This window comes from Etheostoma spectabile, chromosome 17 (assembly GCF_008692095.1).
Source record: "Etheostoma spectabile isolate EspeVRDwgs_2016 chromosome 17, UIUC_Espe_1.0, whole genome shotgun sequence".
NCBI classification, from domain to species: domain Eukaryota; kingdom Metazoa; phylum Chordata; class Actinopteri; order Perciformes; family Percidae; genus Etheostoma; species Etheostoma spectabile.
In genome coordinates this window covers 12,035,548-12,056,525 of record NC_045749.1, presented here as the reverse complement: position 1 = coordinate 12,056,525, position 20,978 = coordinate 12,035,548, and the positions used below count along the sequence as shown (strand labels likewise).

General features: G+C 41.2%; 1 protein-coding gene across 2 annotated transcripts; it reads left to right on the top strand.

Annotated features, from left to right (window-relative positions):
• The first annotated feature begins 2,937 nt into the window (after nucleotides 1-2,937).
• On the top strand, nucleotides 2,938-20,693 carry efemp1 (EGF containing fibulin extracellular matrix protein 1). 2 transcript variants are annotated; one of them, XM_032540526.1, is made up of 11 exons: nucleotides 2,938-3,178; nucleotides 3,781-3,884; nucleotides 4,048-4,093; nucleotides 4,316-4,621; nucleotides 15,288-15,410; nucleotides 15,604-15,723; nucleotides 16,413-16,532; nucleotides 16,756-16,875; nucleotides 17,790-17,916; nucleotides 18,003-18,195; nucleotides 18,768-20,693. In XM_032540526.1, the coding sequence occupies exons 2-11, from the start codon at nucleotides 3,804-3,806 to the stop codon at nucleotides 18,927-18,929; spliced, it is 1,398 nt and encodes a 465-aa protein (XP_032396417.1). In that variant the 5' UTR covers nucleotides 2,938-3,178; nucleotides 3,781-3,803; the 3' UTR covers nucleotides 18,930-20,693. The 2 variants fall into 2 exon arrangements, with proteins under 2 accessions (XP_032396417.1, XP_032396418.1); XM_032540527.1 differs by having other exon boundaries at nucleotides 2,947-3,163.
• Nucleotides 20,694-20,978: the final 285 nt, after the last annotated feature.

Sequence of the window (20,978 nt, the reverse complement as noted above, 5' to 3'; positions counted from 1 at the left end):
GTTATTGAATCAAAGTCCTGAATAAAGGCCAACAGGTGCAGTCCACCTTGTTTCACACTTTATACTTTGACTCTTTGATGCTGTGCAAGCTGCATGCTCACCACAGATCACCACCACCCTGATCATACAACCATCATGCCACCCCCGACAACACAGCACTATACCTACAATATTACTCTTCAAATTCCATGTAATGTAATATTTGACACATCTGCATTTTTTCTTCATTGCTACTACCAATTTTCTTGTCTCTAGCCTGAGTATTTTCCCCACTCTTACTCCTCCTCCACCTCTGCTTTTCCTGTCTCATTCTCTTCTCCTTGTGTTCTGCTGTGTTTTGGTGAAATCTCAGCTGGCAACTGTGAGTCGTTCACTAGCTGCTCTCACAATGGCCTCTGGGATTATGCTAAACACAGCGCCTCGGCTGCTCTCCCCATCGACCGGCGTCAGCGACGCCCTTTGGAGGACACAGGAAAGAGATGGAGGGTTCTCAATGAAGATGTCACTGCAATTACACAAGCGCCTATCACAGACACCCTCTCTGTCTGCTCAACCTCCTCTCGCATGCCCCTTCCCCACTTTAAAAAAAAATATTTTCGACAGTCTTTTGAAGTGCAGCCTCATCTCTTGCAGCTCTTTCATAATGCATGCCCATTTTGAATTTGCATGAATTCACTTTCCAGATGCTTCTGCTGCCATCTTGACTTAAAGTGATGTGTACTGTACAGTATTGGCTATTGAATTATGGTAGCATGAAAAGAATAATAATGATAATGGCTTGTTTTTTAGGAGTTTGGGTTATTTTTGTATCACTCATCTCACCATTAAGAGATAATGCGAAAGGATCAAAATGTGCTGTGAACTATTTAGCTTTTGTTGCCCTTGCACTGATGCCAGGTTGAAGGAAGAGCTTTCTGATGGGGATGATACTGCATCAGGAACTGATTGGCTGATGCTCAATAGCCAACAGTACCTGATGCATTGCCTTCAGCATCGAAAGAAACGTCACATCTACTGGCTCCTTTAATGCTCTAAAAAATTGACTTACATAGTTACACTCCTGTACAAGCCTTTTGTATGTGAGTTTATTTTTGCCCTTAGGACTGTTAAGCAGTGATAACGAACAGATTCTCAGCAATATACCTTACACACTTACCATGTGATTGCCCCAGAGCACGTGCATGTGCATGTGTGTGTATATTAGTCACTATTGTGGGCTGGGGGATTAGGTAATAATGATCTAAGAGATGTTAATCGCAAAGCGGTATTTATGGTAAGCTACTGTTGAAATCTATCACTCTTGCATTTAAATGTATGTTGGTGCAATCTGGTGTATTACTTTACCGTATTGTTCACTTAAGTCTAAATGTTTTTCTTGGAGGCTAACTTTTCTGAAGGAAGATTGTTTAAAGTGCACTTTTTCACAGATGTTCAAATTTACTGTCTCAGAACAGTGCTTTTGTAACATCAATGGGAGACGGATCATCTGCTTTGACTTTAAAAGCATTTCTGGGGATCCTTTCTCACACCTAGAGGGGCACCCAGTAGGGCGGGAGCTCACCAGGGGAATGTTCTCATATCTTCTCTTTCATCAGTCTTGTATAAAATCTTCTATTTATCTCAACAAACTGTTTCAAAATGGCTTTGATTAATCAAGCGCTTTATCTCAATGTCTCTGCCATTTTGTGCATCTGTTCAATAGATTGCCAAATAAAATAAACTTTTAAGTGAAGTGTCAAAGCTTTGCACATTTTTTGGTTCATCCATGTTTGGACAAGTTATTTATATGCATATCTGTAGTTTATTTCTGTGCCATATTCTGGTTCATTCAGTCATCATGTCAGCAGACATGAATGTACAGTGCAAGACCAGAACTCTTCTCTTAAATTACCAGTTTTAATGTGTTTAACTTAGTTAGACTCTCACTGATTTCAAGTTAATTAATCACATTAAAGATTTGCATCTTGGAAGAGAAGAATCCAATTTTAATTAGGAAATGTTTGAGTTTGACGCTGCATCAACAGGATATTGCACCATGAGGAATCTATGTGCGATCCTCTTGTCATCCACAACCCACGAGGAAAGGTCAGAAGGTCAGCATTAAAGGAGGTGGTGCCAAATCTGTTCTATCCACTCATATCAGCAAACTGTTGGCACACACATGCATACACACGCACAAACACATAATCACTTGCTGTCTCTTCACCCATGGGAAACACAGGAAGCCATGCCAATTCCAGCAGATGTTCCTGAAGCCCAGGCTTCTTGTAAACACCATGAAATGTATTAGAGGCTAATGTAGAGGTTGCTGACAGAGGTCTTCAACACATGATTTGATTTAACACCTGCTGCACAAACATACTGTAGCTACATACATACTATTATACACACAGGCACCAAAGTCCATCACTGCATGACAGGGTCTGCATGTTCCAACCCCAACAGTTATGGAGGGTCATTCTTAAAATAACATACAGAAATGGTGTAGGCCTTTAAAATGTAAATGGGGTATGGCTCCAGATTTCCAGATTTCTTAAAAAACTATTGAGAAGGTGCAAAAAATATCACTTCCAACTCCCTAGTGTGGTAGTACACAGGTACAAGGACAGACAGATTTTATTAAAGCTTTATTGACTAATCTATCGTTTGTGTTGTTACAGCAATAAATTATAGGTTCAATGTTTACGGCATTAGATCCAAAGTTTACTTGTCTTAAGTTTAAGTTACTTGTCAAAGTTTAGTATGTCTTGTCTTAGAATGATGGGAGTATTGTTCTGTGCAGCAATAAAATGAGTAAGAAGAACTAATTATTTCTGCTTTTAGGTTTCCATTGTTAGCCGTTTTTTATGATGATTACCTTTTTATCACTAGTCATCAGTCTATAGAGGGAGCCACTGTAACCTGCTGATCGTTGACTGCTCCCCGGTGAGAGAGAAACGATGAATTCAACCTGCCCGGTACACCGCCCCCAACATGTCATACAATACGAACCGCATGTTCATCACAAGTGCTGCTTGCACTCCGACAACCACCTAACATCCACGGCACCGTTTTGCAGAATAAAGCTCAGCCTGTCACGCGTTCACACACACTCGGATTTGCAGCAAAAAACATAAACCGGGGACATTTTCTTCAGCACGCCAGGAGAGTTGGAGGTCCGCAGGTACAGTAATTGCAGGTACGTCGCCAAGGCGCCACAGGATGACAAATTTACTACATATACAGGACAGCACTCTGATCAGATAACAATAAGAGCTGTTCCAATGAGTGTGAATGTTGAAACAATTGAGAGAGAGAGGGAAAAAAATGCAGCAGCACTTGTTACTTATGTAGTTCGCTTGTTTCAGGGACTTGACCAGTAACAAGTGAAACAAGGCTGCAAGGTGAACATGGCAGAATAGTATTTGATTGTGCGGCTTAGAATTAGATGTTTTGTGCAAATACGGGATTCTAATCAACATGAGCTCTGCATGGCTGATTAACTCGTTCATTTTTTCTGACACTGACTGACACACGAGGGCATGTTTACGCACGATCTTGACGCGTATTACGCACTAATCCTTTTGGAGAAAAACAGCAAAAAAACACTTCACTTAGTTGAAGTCGCAGATTTAGCTGGAGCGGTGCCAACACAAACATCACGCCAGCAGCGGGAGATGTTGGGACTTGTTAAGCAATGACATCAATGATGTAATAACTGGTATTAAAACGTGTAGGCTTGTCAAGCGAAAAATAATCTTGCACGCTCTATCCATTTGGTTCCTCTGCATCTCGTTACAGTGCTGCTCAGACGTTTGGTCGTCATGCTGGGCATCTGCGTGTGTCTTTTTGTGGTTTTCACACATGTCCTCACTCAGGAAGCTGAGGAGCCCGTCTTCTACACAGTAAGTGCGATGTCTTAGTGTTGTTCTATGTAGGTTTAATACAAATTGGCATGTTGTGTAGGCTGCTTTCATTTGCTGATGGAGGTTCATGTTTTCATTTATCATATGATAATGACAGGACACTAAAATGTATAAGTTAATGGAAATCATCTTTCCTTCACAGTGCACAGAAGGGTATGAGTATGACAGTGTCAGAGAGCAGTGCAGAGGTGAGAAATGACAAATTGCCAAAAAAATGTAAGATGTTAGGCATTGGTTATTATATATGTTTGTGCAGCTATTCATGCTTAATGACTTTAATTATGTATTTAGTTTTCATGTATTTTCAATTAAGCTTAATATCAGTTGCCTTTTAACCAATCGAAATACATCAAATACAGACAATGCCATATCTTATATCTTGCTTTTTGTCATACGGTTTTCCTTGTCAGACATCGACGAGTGTGCCTTGTTAGACGATGCCTGCAAAGGAGGGATGCAGTGTATCAACCACTTTGGCGGATACCTCTGCCTCCCCAAGAGCGCCATCATCTATATCAGTAAGGAAGGCGAACAGGTGCCGCTGCCAAACCCTGTCCCTGCTGTCCCCGCTGTCCCCGCTGTCCCCGCTGTCCCTGCTGTCCCACCAAGCCAGCCTCAGGTCATACTGTCTTCAGGCAACCTGGGGGCCGCTCTGTCCAGCCGGACCATCCGCTGTGCTCTTGGATACACTGCAGATGAGCAGAACCTCTGTAGAGGTAAGATCTGCTGCCCAGGCACTTTCCCCCTCGCTGCTTAGCTATCTAGACTATACTATACTATACAGAAAGATGATTTGAAATACTATCAAAGTAACTTTAAAAAACTAGTCTTTCTTTTTTTTATGGCTTTACACCAACACATGGAGACGGGTCTTCTTATCTCAGCAAGTGGTGTTGACAAGCTCCTCAGGAGAGAAATTGGACTCTGTCAGCAGGAGAGGCGGTGTAACAACAAAATATGGTCTAAAAGGGATCGCTGCCACACTCTCTCCATAAAAAGTTGCCCACTCATGAAATGTGGGTGTAGATTAAAATCCCACTGTCCTTGTTTTTTTTTATCTCATGAATAGTATGCTTTTGTTGCCCTTGCCCAGATGTAGTGCTGCTACTTGGAAGAAGGTGTCTGAATGTGTCTCTAGCAGGTCTACGTAGATATTTGATAATTACTTGCTAGTGACTTTAGAGCCTTGATAAGTAGAGTGCCAAAGGTAAACGGTTCTGTCGCCATCAGCTAAGCCACGCGTAGGAGCGGATGTGTTGCAAGCTTCTTGGTTTTTCTCACTGTGATGTCATTGTTTCTAAACATAATGTTTGCACCTTTTTTGTTTTTGGAGTTCAGTTTCTTCTTAAATTATAAGAAATTGTTCTTGTTTAGGGTGTTGAGGTCCTCTGTTTCTGGGGCAAATCAAGGAGATTTTGTAATATTGTGGCAAGTTCTGTGCTCACATACAGCCTTTATGCCTGCAGTTTTAGTTCCCTGGGCCATGACCAGCTTGAGATTTTGGTAGCTATGCAACATTGTGTGGGTGTGATCCTGAATTGGGGCGAGATTCTTTGATCTTTACAAATGGGGAGTGGTTTAAAGATTTATTCTCTGAACACACACACACACACACACACACACACACACACACACACACACATCAGTGCCTTTCGTTGCTTTGTGCCAGATGTTCATAGCTGCATCAGAGAGAGAGAATATCTGATATCACTTGTAACCTCTTAAAACTTTTACTTTGCCATCTGACTTGGTCTGTGAGAGTTTGGGAATGTGACTATGTAGAGTAAGCTTTAGACGTAATGTAAGGCAAAGTGCATTACCGTAAATTACATCTGTTCAGTGGTTATGAGCTCTTCTTGCCTTGCCAATAGGCAGAGGTGTGTGGTGAGTGGCTGTGTGGTGAGGCTTGCAGTCACAGATCTCCAGTGAAAGTAACAAATTTAATTTTACACCTGGGGCAAATATATGTGTGAGGTGCTTTATGTGTTTCTCTGAATTAGAACCCAATTAGGTTTTATTAGAGTGTAAAACATGGCAACATATCAGCTAAAGTAACCACATAAGCGAGCTGGCATGAGTATAATACTCATTCATTTTCTGGTGGCGTGCTGTTTGAGTGCATGGGCTAAACAAAGATAGGCTGTTGCTGTCAGTGTGATTTCTTTGAAATGACTGGAGTTTTAACTGGAAGGCGTCTCATCCCGTCTCGTGGGCTTATATTTCTGTTGGTGGAGTGATATAATCTTTGTTTACATCAGTCTCTGGGTTTCTCTGTCATTACCCTTAACATCTCTACAATGAGCCAATTGTTCTTGGACACAGTATTGTCACTTCTATTTTTTAGTTCCACAGTGGCTGTTTTGCACAGCTACGTAGTTTGCTAGCGAAGGAATTCCCATTAACTTGCAGTGGGGGGGGGAGGCTCAATGTATCAAATAGCGCTTACATCAGGCTCCTTCCCTGCTAACCCACCACTCTGTGGAGGAAACCTAGAGTGCCAAGTCAGGTAAAGCAAAGGGAAAGATTAAAGGCTGACACTGACTAAATAACCACAGAAGTGCCGGAGCACTGACCAAGCCAGGTTGGACCAGCGTCATGGGTTGTACTGCTGCTGAGTTGTTTCGGTGACTTACTGCTGAGTGTGTGGCGAATAGTGGAGAGATCAGCTAAATGCCCTGGAAAAAAATGAAGCCAATTTTCCAAAACACAACTTAAATAAAAAAACAACAACAAATAAATAGCTTCTCTTAAGTGCACTACTATCAAAAAGAAAAGAAAAGAAAAAGTGCACTATTATTAATGCTGATTAAAAGCAAAGCAAACCACAAATTATATAATGCACAATTTTTTCTTTTAATCCTGATTTTAATATTTATTCCCGTTTTGCAAAAGGGCAATAAAGACCTTGGGTCCTGAAGTAAGCCAAGCCTAAGTGTGTGTTGTTGCAGTGACACATTGGGGAAGCTGGCACTCTATTCCAGCCCTGGCCACACAGAGACACTATGAACCTTTACTGTATGTGTGACAGCTTAATGATGCCTCGCATTTCCATGACCTCTCCCCCACCCTCCAAACATACACACATACTTACTGTGTTTACCCCTGGGAGATGCCTACAAGTGGCTGGTTGTAGTATGTATGCATATGAACTCTTATTTTCAACAGAGGTGAGATCACTTCCTCCTAGAAATGAAGGTTGTCCCTCAAAATTGGTCGATCAGTCATTAAATCTGATGAAAAGTGGAAAGCAGCTATTTTATGATCCTCATTTACAGTTGAACACTGTTTGAGATTACTCATACTAACTCAACTGTACTTTCAGTGGTTTTAGGGATATAATGCTGTTCAAGAGGAATGAAACAAATAATGTTATACACTTTCTGATATTCTCCTCACAAGTCTTGAGTTTACTTATTTTTCAAGTCTGAATTAGATACTCATGCACTGCAATATGGGACATGAAAGGACATGCCACGCCTGTTTACCTGTCTGGTTTTCTGAGGTCATGCAGGCCACATTACCACATGCCTGACTGATTTTAGTTACATCTAGACTCTACTCTTCACCTGCAGTGTCTGGAAATCTTTCCTAACTATGTTCTATTGAGGCCTTTAATCCCTGTGTGACAGAGAACTTGTGTACTTTTCCGAACAAGGCCGAGTGCATGCAATAACATTTTTCCACACAGATGCAATGCACTTGGGAGGAATATCTCTGGAATGTCAGTGGTGGTTGTTTTTTCCATTTGCTCCCATCTTTTGTGATGGTAGGAATTACTCACCACCTTTGACAGATAAGCATCGGATCGATCTGCACGGAGCAGGAATGCAGAAAGGAGAACAAGCAGAGGGAGCACAACATGACGCTGCTACATGACTTTCCCTTTACAGTTTATACTTTACAGCTCTGCTTGTTGTCATCTCATCCTGACATTTGCACTTGAAGAAACAAGCCCCAGCCACCCAGTCTTTGCTCGTCCACAGGCAATGTAAAAAGATGTGAGGACAGAGAGCGATTACAGTTGTTCAGGAAATTCCTTCAGATGTTATCCTGTCAGTGTTTGTTTTTTCCAAACATCCATCAGAGATAAGCAACACAGATTAGAAATGGTTGTTGCATAGAGAAGGAAGACCTGAACAATGAGGTGAATGTGATACAGGATACACAGGATGTTATATTTAAACATTTTGCTATGGCTTTGTTGAGGAAGTGGGATCAAACACAAGCAGACCCACTTTGTTTAGGGTTACTCAAACAAAAAGACACCTGAGGCGCACCTTTGTGCCTGTTGAACCCTCCTATTACCAGCTAAGCTCTTGTCTTCCACCTGTTCTCAGACTGATGATTTGCACTGTCCTGCATCAGTGCGTCTTTACTATGTGACAGTCCCAGTGCCCTGCAGTCAGATTTTCCTGTCCAATTCATAGAACCTGTTGTTTGTAATTCTTCAAGGCTCTTTTAACTACTGGTTGTATTTTGATGTCAGTGTACTGTATCTATGGCAATAAACAATTTTTAATCTCCTTTTCTAATGTCAGAGAATGACTTCCAGCCCTCCTGTGTTTTAACAGGCTTAACATGGTTACAGTATTTCATCAGCTTACTGACACTGCCAGAGAAGACCAGAGTATCTTTCAGACTGTGAATATAATCCAACCATCCTGCAGGCAGCCTCTCCTTTGGCCTGTGCAGTGTTGCTGTACAGTATGCTGTTATTGCTTGTGGTTTTGCTGCTGACTCTTTGCTGCCATCACATCAACGATGGCAGAGAGGAGCAGGAGAGGAAGCAGCTTTGCCATGCCTCCTCAGCGTAAATGCTTAATGTTGTTGTTATTATTCTCACTGAGGTCGGTGCCTGTCCAACGGCCAGCTGCTTCCTCCTCTAATGTGCTTACATGTGTTTCTCTTTCCAATTACCTCATGATGGAAAGGGACACAGGGCTGCTATAAATCACTATTGCGCTCAGCTGGGTGACACTCACATGCGATCACAGGGTTTATGTTTCTTACACTCTTTCTCCTTTGCAATGCATATGCATGCATTTCTTTTCATTTATTTTGAACAGACAGCAGTGCAAGTGACGAAGGCCAACAAAATTCTTTTGCTGGGAACTGAGGCATTTCTTGCGCGTGAAATTTAAAATATAAACTATAGTTTTCTATTTCTTGGCCCGGTCATCGGCACATCTGGGTGATGCATGGGTTTCTATTCACATACCTTACAACGGTGGAGCGGGGACACACCGTCTACGTCTTATACACAGCTCTCCATTGCTCCGCTTCATTTGTGCTCACCATAGTGTGACTGATTTTGCACACCAATCAACTTGTTGTGATAACTTTAGCACATGTAGCTTACGGAACTCAGGCTTGTAAACTTTGGTTTAGTGTAACGGTTCATGCAAACCTTTACTTTTTTTTTCTTCTTGTTTTAGGCATTTTAGGCCTTTACTTGAATAGGACAAACCCTCGGTCGCTGCATTGAGGAGTAAACCTCTATATATGGGCGCCAGCTCTACCAGGTGAGCTAAGCAGGTCCCCATGTTCTTTTAATTTGACCCTATTTTCAGGTTTCATTCCTTCCTTGCCACCAATTTGCTTTAAATGGCTACAGAGTGACTACTGTCATGTCAGGTTGGCAAAGTAATTGATAGTTTTCACATTGAAAAGCAGGGGAGTTGCCCAGCACTTTCCAAACATTTTCAGAGCAACAGGAAGGATTATTATCAGTAAGGAATGTCGTTGGCAAACTGGACGGATTTTCAAGAATGTCAAGACTCTGCCCGACCTTTCAATGAGTGAAGAACAAACTCACAAACCAGTTAGTTAGTGTAAGCATAAGTGCTGTCAGTTAAATGTGTTATTAACGACGTTAATGAAACTCAGTTTAATTTTTGTGTCGCAAGATTAAAGTGTTTTTGGCCTAGCAAACTTTGTAGTTTTTTTTTTACATGCTGTTGCAACAACTGGTAACGTTAGAAAAACTACAACACCACACCGGATCTAGCTAGACTGGAAACAAAAAAACAGGCATGCTACACACACTTGTTTGGGCTTTCGAGCTGGCCAAAGAGTTGTAACGTTACTTTTAGAGTGGATGGCGAGTGCAAGACGTCGAAATGGATGCCAATAGGATGCTGAAATGCTTTTTAAAAGTTGACAAGTGGTTCCATTGACAAGACCTAAGTGTTCTGTGTGTTTTGTTGTTGTGAACTGAGCTATCATCGCAGCAAGTCCAGTCTAAAATACCACTTGATGGCCAAGCACACAGCTAATGTGGATTCTCCACCCCACCCCTTTGTCAAAGTATTTTTTTTTTGTACCCTTTTATTGATGAACAGTGTTACATTGTGTGAGAGATTATTTGCTCAAAGTGTGAATGATTGCTTTAAGTGAGAATGTCATGTGTGAAAAACACTACGGTAGGCTATACGCCAATGTTTTTTAAAATAAAAAAATTTGCACAAAGCAAGCCAATCCACTTTTCCATGTTGATCAGAACATTAAAATGAGAAAAAAATAATGGGACGAAAAGAACTCAAGGAGCAATTAGAATAGATAAATGAGACAATGAGAGCAATGAGAGGGGGAATCTTGGGAGTGGTGAGAATAGCAAAAGCGTGAAAATGGCATGAACATATTTCATGCCATAATTCCGATGGAAATACACAGAATATAAGGATAGAGTGTCTTGAATTATTTGCTTTCTTATCTGCTCTGTGTTTAAGTTTGCTTGAAAGGAAAACACTATCATTCCAATTTGTCCTGCGGTGGAGTTCAATTCTGTGATAGTTGCATTTTACACTGCATTGCATAGAGAATTATAAACAAATTAAACAATGTGCGATCCAGCATTTGCCAGGAGGGGTGACATAAAGGTGTTTGAGGTTAAGCAAAACCAAAGACTCAGGGTCTGGTGTATGGCACGCAAATAAATTTGACATTGTGAAATTTTATGGGCTATTAACATCACACATCTTGCCCCCTGCTTTCTCAAAGATTGAATTATCCAATAATCAGAGGGAAACCGAGATGCCGTCCAACAGCAGGATGACTCCAACTGTTCTTTGGAACAGCTCCTGCTTTCCATTGCAGCGGTTACAGTAAAAACAAGACTAAATGCTCTCAAGTGATAATTACAACAAGCCCTATCATGTCAGTTTAAATCTGAAGCAAATTCTGTTCTGAATTCTGGCGAAATAATGTTTGTCCCTGTTTTAGACACGCATGCTGTTTCTTTCACACCCATATGCACGCACTAACACACTAAACAAGTATTCAGTGTATCACCCCATTCTGTAAAACATTGTAAAAGACCATTTAATGTTTGAGCACCTCAAACAGGACCTCTGATGCACACACACCCACTTGTCCATTACACACACTCTTGCATTCTTTGAACTGCCGCCATTCCCGTTACTCCCCCTTAACTCCCACAAGGCATTTAGTATTAATCTCACTGAAAAGCAAGGAGTTTTTAACTCTGACATCACATATGCACACACGGCCGTAAATCTAACTTCAAATCTTAAAAAGCCTTTTTTTGTTTAAAAAAAAAGCCTCCACCCTGTCTCCTCATTCTTTCCTTCCACATCTTCCACTCTCCTGCTGGACAGCCTTATCTTTCCCTGTGATGTTACAGCAGGCTCGCTCTTAGAGTAAGCTTGTAAGCTGTGTTGAATAAATTCTGGAAAAAAATCTGACCACAGAGAAAAAAGTGACTTTTCCCCACACGCAACACATCATCACATTTGATGGTAAAATCTGTTTTCCTGGGTAAACTATATGGACTGTACTGCATGTGGTAAGCTGGGGAGGCTTTATGCGACCTAAGAGCCAGCCAGTGTGGGATGCCCTCCCACACCACCTAAACACGCACACACACACACACACACACACACACACACACACACACACACACACACACACACACACACACACACACACTTGTGCACTTTGTCTTGGCAGCATCTTAAAGGTTTAGTGACAAAGTAGCAGTTACCACAAGATATTCCTGTGAATGAACATTTGGATTGCATTCAGCACATATGCTTTTATTTAGAGCTCTCAGAGCTTTCTTAAAGGGAGTGAGGATGACTTTTCCGTGCGCAGAACTTTTCCGGAAGCATCACTGCATTCTTTACATCTAAACAATTTACATTTAGCCATGCACACTTACTTCAAACCAACAGTTGGGTTCTATACCTTACGTAGGGAAAGTGTTGGAACATCCAGATTATCTGCCCGACACCTGGACAATGGATTCATGTAGAAAATAATTGTTTAAAACCAATGGACTGCTCACTGTTCAACCAGTGACAGCAAAATGGAAATAGAAACAAATGTAAAAATCAAACAAAGACAATCTTAGCTATTAAGAAACCTTTTCACTATTTATTGGTGCTTAGCCACACTTGGCTATTTGCCACGAAATTGCTTGACCTATAGAGGCTGAATCTCAAGATGAACTGCTAAAATATTATTGTTTCCCACACATTTTATTGCCACCATCAGATTACATTTTGTCCAGTACTTCTGTTAACCAACATACCTGCAAAAATAACATTCCCATAAATGTATGTTTAGTGCTAATTCGCAATTGTTTGCCCGCTAACATGCTTTACTGGTAAACATTATAAACAGTACATGCTGATGTTAGCATTTAGCCAGGTGTCGCTGTGCCTGATGCAGCATCACAGAGCCCAAGTATGGCTGTACACTCTCAAGTCTAATAACTGTAGTTTATCAGTGTGGTGGCACATCACTGAAGAAGATGACAAGTTCTGCTTTCTGTCACTAAAACCACAACATTTCACTGGCATCACAGTTAGGTTGTCTGCTTCATGGCACCATGACATCATCAACACAGGACTTCATTTTATCAGGAATTAATCTCAGGCTTGTTTTGTCTGAATATACTGTCGGAAGGCTGGGCATTTCCAGACCCAATGAATCACCAAGTATCTCCAGTAAGTAGGTGTGGCTCTGATTCACAGGGCTTTGATCCCAGCTCCAACTATTTGTTGAAATTAATTTAAATATTTCATTGGTACCCTGTAAACACACAGGATTTTATTTCCAGTTTTTTTCTCTGACAAGCACATCACCCTGTTATTATTTAAAGGGTTAGCTTGCTTAACTGTCAAGGCTAGCTAATACGCACATGGCTTCTGTATTGTTTTCTCCTGTCAATGTTCTGCATGTTCAAACCACAGCATAGATAGGTGTTGTTTTTGTATAGTTGTTTCATCTCATTGTGTTTATTATGACAGTTTCAGTGACCTACCAGCAAATATTAACCTGAATATACTGTATTATTAGAATAGATGGCATTAGACAGTAGCTATTGGGATAGTCACCCAGACAGATACACCCTCATAAACCTACTCAAATCCTACCTAAACAACAATGGTTGAGTGTGAATGCACCTGCATATCTGTGGCCAAACACCATGCAGGGATATATATTAGAGCTCTTGACCTAAGAGGCTGAATCTGGATGAAAGGTCTACCACTAACAGTGACAGAGACTCTCGGATGCACCGGGGCTTTTTAACAGCCATGTTGTGAAGCCTTTGGGCTGTTCGGGGGTCAGTGAGTCTTGTCTGTGCATTCCTCCCTAAATGCAATTTGCACCTGTTGTCCCTCAGTGGCACCTTTGTAGATAAGTCCTTGCTTTTGTCCCTAATGCACTTAGTTCAGCTTATCACTGTGCTCCCAGAGAGTAAAACACATTTTAGCCCTGTTCCCTTTTCTCCCTTTAAGGAGTGAAGACAACTTACGTTCGGTCAACTTTTTTGTTTCACTGGTTCTTTCGCAGCAAATCAAGCCAATTTCTCACAGGAACCAATTCCACTAGATGGTGGAGGCTGTGGGAGTGGCATATAGTACATTAGAGGCACTCTGGGAAGGTCATGATCCTTGCCAACTGAGTCCTCATCACATGAAACATGTCCAGGGGGAATATCAGTTTGAGATATCTGTGCAGCAGCAAGTTTGGCTTTCCGGCAGTCATTTTAATCTAAACTTTGCAGGAGGGATAATAATACAATCATGTCATGTCTGTCAAGGGTGCACAGAGTTCAACTTAAGGTTTTTCAGTCAGGTTCTTCTGACTATTGTTAGGCCACTCGTGTCAAATCACAATGCTGTAATAATACCCTCCTTCCTTTCCTGTGTGTGTATGTGTGTTATGGAGGATAACCGTCTGTCATGCTTTTAAACTGATGCCCGCTAGCTGTCTGCTATATGATAGGTTGTGTCAGACCACCCAAGAGGACTGCTGGTGGGCCCGTAGGGATGAGAGTAAAAAGTATGGGCGTATTTGTGGTGTGTGTGGGGGTATGGGGGATGTTCAGAAAAACAGGGGGCAAGGGAGGTTATAGTGAGAAAAGCTTTTTTTTCAAAGCTCTGACTCCAAACAAACAGAAATTGAGAACATGTTTGCTGGGGCGAGATAAAAACGAAAATCTTTCCACTGGTGTGTTGTGTATGGAAAATTCACATTTCTAATGAAAACGTAACTATTGTAACTGGAGGGGGAAAATTCCTTTCTGGAGGTTTTACACCAGTCATAACTTCACCTTATCATCAATTCATCGTCCCAAGATTTACACTGCTGAATGGAAGTACAGTACCATTAATATGAGTCAATCTGGACAAATTTGAGTGGGTAATTTCTGAAATTACGTTTATTATTATGTTTATTAAGAAATTATTAAGTTGGTCAGTGAAAAATGTGCAGAGTTATTTAAAGTTTTGATATCTTACGCTGCAGTAATTATTATGCTGGCAGGAGCTTTGTGTTTTTAAGCATCATTTACTAACATCAAACTATTGTTTATAGTGTTATATAACTTATTAATGATGAGGGAAGGGATACAAAGTGGATCCGTGGGCTTCTGGGTTAATGGATGTCTGATGAGAGAGTGTTATGGTAGAAAGCACATGATTTCTCTCTCTCTCTCTCTCTCTCTCTCTCTCTCTCTCTCACACACACACACACACACACACACACACACACACACACACACACACACACACACACACACACACACACACACACACTTCCCCATTCAAAGAGATGTCCTGTTAGTAGAGATATGATCAGTGTTTTCCCTTCCACCCGGAGCTGTTGAATAAAAACCCTCTTTATTTAATCGCCTCCTCTCTGTATGAGTATGTGTGTGATGTGATGGTGTCAGTGATCACAGACTTTTTTTTTTTACTGTCCATGGAAAGTAGTTTAGACATTACAGATCACAGAGTACATGTAGTCCAGACATGTTGCTTTGCTTTGTCTGCCACATGTTCCTGCTAATTGTAGGCATTACTGTAACTTTGTGTTGCTTCCTCTCAGTTTCTGTTTCTGTGTTTATTTCAGACATAGATGAATGTGCGACAGGCAGACACACTTGTGGCCCTGAACAGACGTGCTACAACACCAGAGGCTCCTACACCTGCCAGTGTCCTCCAGGCTACCAGAAGAACGGAGGCCACTGTGTAGGTCAGTTGTTGAAGCAAACAAACGCCCTGCTCTCGCTTTATTAAATGGTTAAAACTGGAGTCAAACTTTTACAGTAAAAAGTTGATCAATAAACTTAAATCAACTGATTTAAAGAACTGTTTTTTGCAATGTATCGTGCCGCTTATATCTTCATGATTCTCCTGTAAGTGTGTATGCTGCTGTTTTCCTGCAGATAGAGACGAGTGCACCCTGACCCACTACTGCATGCACAGATGTGTGAACACACAGGGCTCATACTACTGTGAGTGCAACGCAGGTCACAAGTTGGCCAGCAACAACCACAGCTGTGTTGGTAAGTACACTGTAAAGCCATTTGTTAGCATGTACAACAAACATTTTGCATCAAAGCTTTGTTATTCAGTGGCGCAGCCTGTCAGACATTTTGTGTTGGGATTGTTGACTTTTAATAGATTTGCATGCTCGATTCAAATGACAAGTTTTTTTTTAATAATAATTATAATTACTTTTTTAATGTACATATAAGTACAACAAAACCAGACACCAGGGTACAATAAAACATAGTAACGAAAAGGACAAATGTAATCGATAAAAATGCATTAATAATCAGGTAGGTGTAAAGAGGTGTGGTGATAGACAGCAGAGGATGTCAGCTCCGTTTCAGCTCATCAAAGTTATGAACTTGTGTTAAGCCACACTGTTTCTTTTGTTCCTCAGTTTTCTCAGGATGCAGATATTTTAAGGTCAGAAATAACTTTAACAAAGCAAATGGTGGTTGAGCTGTTATTTTTTATTCCTGGAAGATAGTTACTTAGATAGTGTTGGCCATCAAGCCTATTCATTATGATAACATTGCACTCAACATGCTAATTGCTGACATCTGAGTTCCCAGACCTAAGTCGGTGAGTACAGGGCTATTAATACCGAATTGATGGCCAAAACTACAATAATAAGTTCTAAGTTGTAATAAACCAGAATTATCCAATAACATCCATGTATGAAAAACATCTGCTGTTGTTCCAGATGTGAATGAGTGCGACGTGGAGAATCCCTGTCAGCACCACTGCTACAACCTGATTGGCTCCTTCCTCTGCCAGTGTGAGCAGGGCTATGAGCTGGCACAAGACACAGTCTCCTGCCAAGGTGGACACACACACACACACACACACACCTATATATATATATATATATATATAAAGTGCATATACACAGATTTACAACTGCAGATAGATGCATGTTTGTAAACACCCATTACATGCCTAGTTTTCAACATGCCCTGCTCATAACAGTATCTGTGTTATTTATGTTTGTGTGTGTGTGTGTGTGTGTGTGTGTGTGTGTGTGTGTGTGTGTATTCTCTGTACAGACATTGATGAATGCAGCTTCTCCAGCTACATGTGTCAGTACCAATGTATTAACAGCCCAGGAAGTTACGCCTGTGAATGTCCAGAAGGATATCAGCTGCAGGGAAACAGGTTGTGTCAAGGTACCGCAGCCCTCATTTTTCCTCTCCCTTTTTTGTTCCATCAGTCTTTTTTCATGCCTTCTTAGTTTATTTATTTATCTGTCTTGCCCTCCTCTCTGTTTTCACACAAAACAAAGTTACTCCTCTCTCACTCCCATCCTACTCTTCCTCAATTCTTTGAAGATAAATGTTAAGAGGAACTTGATCATTCCTGCTATCGTCCACTATTCTACCTCTCAAGCAAGAATGAAAGCCACTCTCAACCGGGACAGTCATGGTAAGAATGCAGAGGTTAGGCAGCACAAACACAACGTTGTGTTGCCCCGCAAAGCCACCTCTGTGAATTTATATGCACGATGTTGGTTTCTTGAAGTGGATTTATTTGACGCTCCGGCGCTCGCTCAAAGGGAGAGCTGTTATTTTTTCCTCTCCCCCTTGGTCAGGTGCAGGCTTTATAGGGGGAGCCATGAATCCGGCCGGTTGTGTTAGAGGAACCTTAAGGTGATGAATCCAGGCTGCTGTGCCAGAAATAGCCCTGTGGATTAGGGCATGTTTGATGGGGTTATTTTCATGGTGATGCAGAAAAAGAGCTGCAGTTAGGCCTGTGTAGGGTTGCATTGGGGGCTTCCCTCAACTTCAGATCTGCAGGCTTTCCTCTTTGGTTTTCCTGTTTTCCTGTTTTTTTTTCACCTCCACAGCCACTGGAACAGGGTTAGCTAGTGAACAGGGAGCTACAGCCTGGAGATGTAATGAAATAGAGCTACACTGTTCACAAAATTGTACATGTCCTGACCTGTGTTTTCACAGCTCTGTTTCATGAAGCGTGTAGAGTTTGTGTGTGTTTTGGAAGTGGGGGGATAGCACGATTGTCATCCAGCTATTTTTGACTACTCAATACGTTTGTTCTTTCGCTCTGTCTCTCTGCCAATCACAAGACATAAATGAGTGTGAGACGGGGACCCATAACTGCCAAGATGATGAAATGTGCTGGAACTATTACGGAGGCTTCCGCTGCTACCCCAGAAACCCCTGCGAGGCCCCTTACGCCAAAACCTCTGAAAAGTCAGTAAACATCATCCAGTTTTTTCCCCACTATCATTAGTGCGGCTAGTTTAACAGAGATTATCTTAACTGTTTTGTGTTTGCAGTCGCTGTATCTGCCGGTCTCAGGCTGAGTGCCAGGGTCTCCCGCCGTCAATTGTCTACAAGTACATGAGCATCCAGGCCGACCGGACTGTGCCAGCGGACATCTTCCAGATTCAAGCAACCAACATGTACGCCAACACACACAACACCTTTAGGATCAAAGCTGGGAATGAGGCAGGAGAATTCTTCCTGAGGGTAAGTTTATGGGAATGATTTTTTTGTGTTACAATAAATGCTGAGGCAGGGTGTAACAGGTGATAATAGTAAATGCATCACTGTAACAGTGTCATGATGCAGTCAAAATCTGCAGTTCCATGCTAATCCATTAAATTACTCAATATTATCATCCTCCTTACTCTGCCTGGTAAAATTGTCGAACTTTGTATCAACATATGGCGCTTGTAACATAGTAGTTACAGTTATGCTGTATCAAGATATTATTTGACATTCTAAACAACTAGTTCTAAGAACCAACAGCCATCCTAGACTGCTTTGAGCCAAATGCAAACGTCAGCATGCTAACATGCTCAAATTCACAATGCTAACATACTGATGTTAAATAGTATAATGTAAACAATGGTCACCATCTTAGTTTAGCATGTTCACATGCTAACATCTGCTAACACAAAGGCTGGTGGGAATGCAGTTAGTATCCCGCGTATGTTAAACTGTATTATAAAAGATATGTGATCAATCCTAGTTTTATTACAGTCTATGGATAAATCTGTATTCACATGTGTATGTATGTGTATGATATTTTTTTGCAGCGTTCCAGCAACGTGAGTGCCATGCTGGTGCTAACCAAGCCTCTGTCAGGCCCCAGGGAATACGTCATAGACCTGGAGATGGTCACTCACCATTTGACCATGAACTACCGCTCCAGCTCACTGCTACGGCTCACTATAATAGTTGGGCCATACGCCTTTTAAACATTGTAATCCCCAGCAGCCCGCATAAGTCTGTTTCAGCACACATAGCAGTGTAACACAAGAGATGCCTGTATCAGCATGACATACAGTACGTTTTTCATTCAATACAACACATAACTTAGGCTGTCCCAGACTCATACAGCAGTTCTAATAGGCTTGCTCATGACAGACCAGCCCATGCTGTAACGTGACCACTGGGCATCTTTTTCTCTCAAGATGCTGGGAAGCGTTGTAATGAAGGGACTTAGCGTCCTGACAATTTAAGCACTGTTTCAACAACAGCACTTAACAATAAATAATTTTTCATCTTTAAAGTTGAAACATTTTTTACTTTAGGTGCCTGAAGTGGACATAAAAAAGAAAAGCATGTTAGCATTTTCACTTTTACTGCTTCCATGCTAAAAAATAAGTGGGAACAGAGCAGTGGCACTTAGGAAAAGAGGCCTAGTGGACACACATCCTAACTGTGAGGGATGTTTTGATGCAGCTGTACCTACCTTTATCATTTTGTTTCAGACCAGAACTTACAATAACCTGTGTGTGTATCAGTGAAACAATCTGTTGAAAGAAAAAAGAAAATTCATTTTTTTTGTATACTGTAAATATACTACATGACAAATATCCAATATGAGCAGCATTTGATACAAACATTATTGACAGACCTTGTAAATCACATCTTCTGTTGATATTTTTCGGGGTTACTACTGCTGCGCCACGCTTTTTGTGCAAGTTTCTGTATAGTTTTACTCATGAGTAATACTTTCCAGAGAAGTCAGAAGTGTAAAGGGGAGGGGGGGATTTGCCTGTTAGTTAAGAGAGTAAACTTTGCATGACAACAGGCTTGATGCTCATAGATTTTACTCACAGGAGTTAAGCATGTACATACCAAGTCAACAAATTTGTGTGGATGTGTGTGTGTGTATGTGTGTGTGTGTGTGTGTGTGTGTGTGTGTGTGTGTGTGTGTGTGCCTGCACGCCTCGCATTGTTTATGCATGCAAGCAAGTGAAAGTGTAATACACAGAGGGAGAGAAAGGGAAAGAGTGAGAGAGAGACCATGTTCTCTGCCCCCAGGTCCGGTGGATGTGGTTGAGCTGTTTATGTGTTTCTGTGATGCCATCCTTGCAGCCCTCGGTCACAGAGGCAATAAGAGATTTTTTCTTTAACTAGAGAACATGCACAGGAAATGACGGCTTTCATAACACACCTTGGCCAATTGACCACTCACTGGTGCCACGGCGATTCTCCAGAGAAACAGCTGAGCTTTCTTATGTCGGTCCCAGTCAAGAAGTCACACTGGCACCAGGCTGGCTTGCGTGATAAAATAATTACAGTGCTTTGCCCCGTGGCTGGTTCATGTGTGACACAGGGGATTATTAAAGTGTCAATACAATGCCACCACACTTTTGGCAGAATGAGAAATCTTTCACTACCTTATTTGCCTTTCGTGTCTGCTCTGGCTTATTGCTAAAACACTGTACACTGTAGACATACACAGCACTGAAAACCACATTGGAAACCAACATGTTAAAAAATTTAGAAAGTTGTCCATCTTTTATGTGGTTTCAGCAGCGATCATAGTGCCTTAGATGTATAAACACAAAAAAACACATAACACTAATCTTTCATGCTGTTAAGACTTTCATTAAAATGCCTTAATGTTTTTCTCATCTATTTAAAATATATTTTGTCATATGTATCTTTTATTGATTGTACTCTGAAGAACAAAAGTTATATTGGTAATAAAATATGATGGATCAATGGGGCTAGGTTGTTCAGATTTTTTTAATATCCAACAACTTGTGTAAAAGAGAGAAACAACAAATGTGTGGAGAAAAATGCTGCTCAGCACTGTGCCCCTGCATGCCTGCCACGAGTGGACTTCATATACAGTATAATGGAAAATGCAGCAGTTATGTGAAATGCTCCACTGCTCCGCCAATGCAATTGGGAAAATGTGAGGTTGATTTCATCTGAATATAACAATGATAAATGTAGTGAACATAAAGCCCTATAGCCATAATATATATATATATATATATATATATATA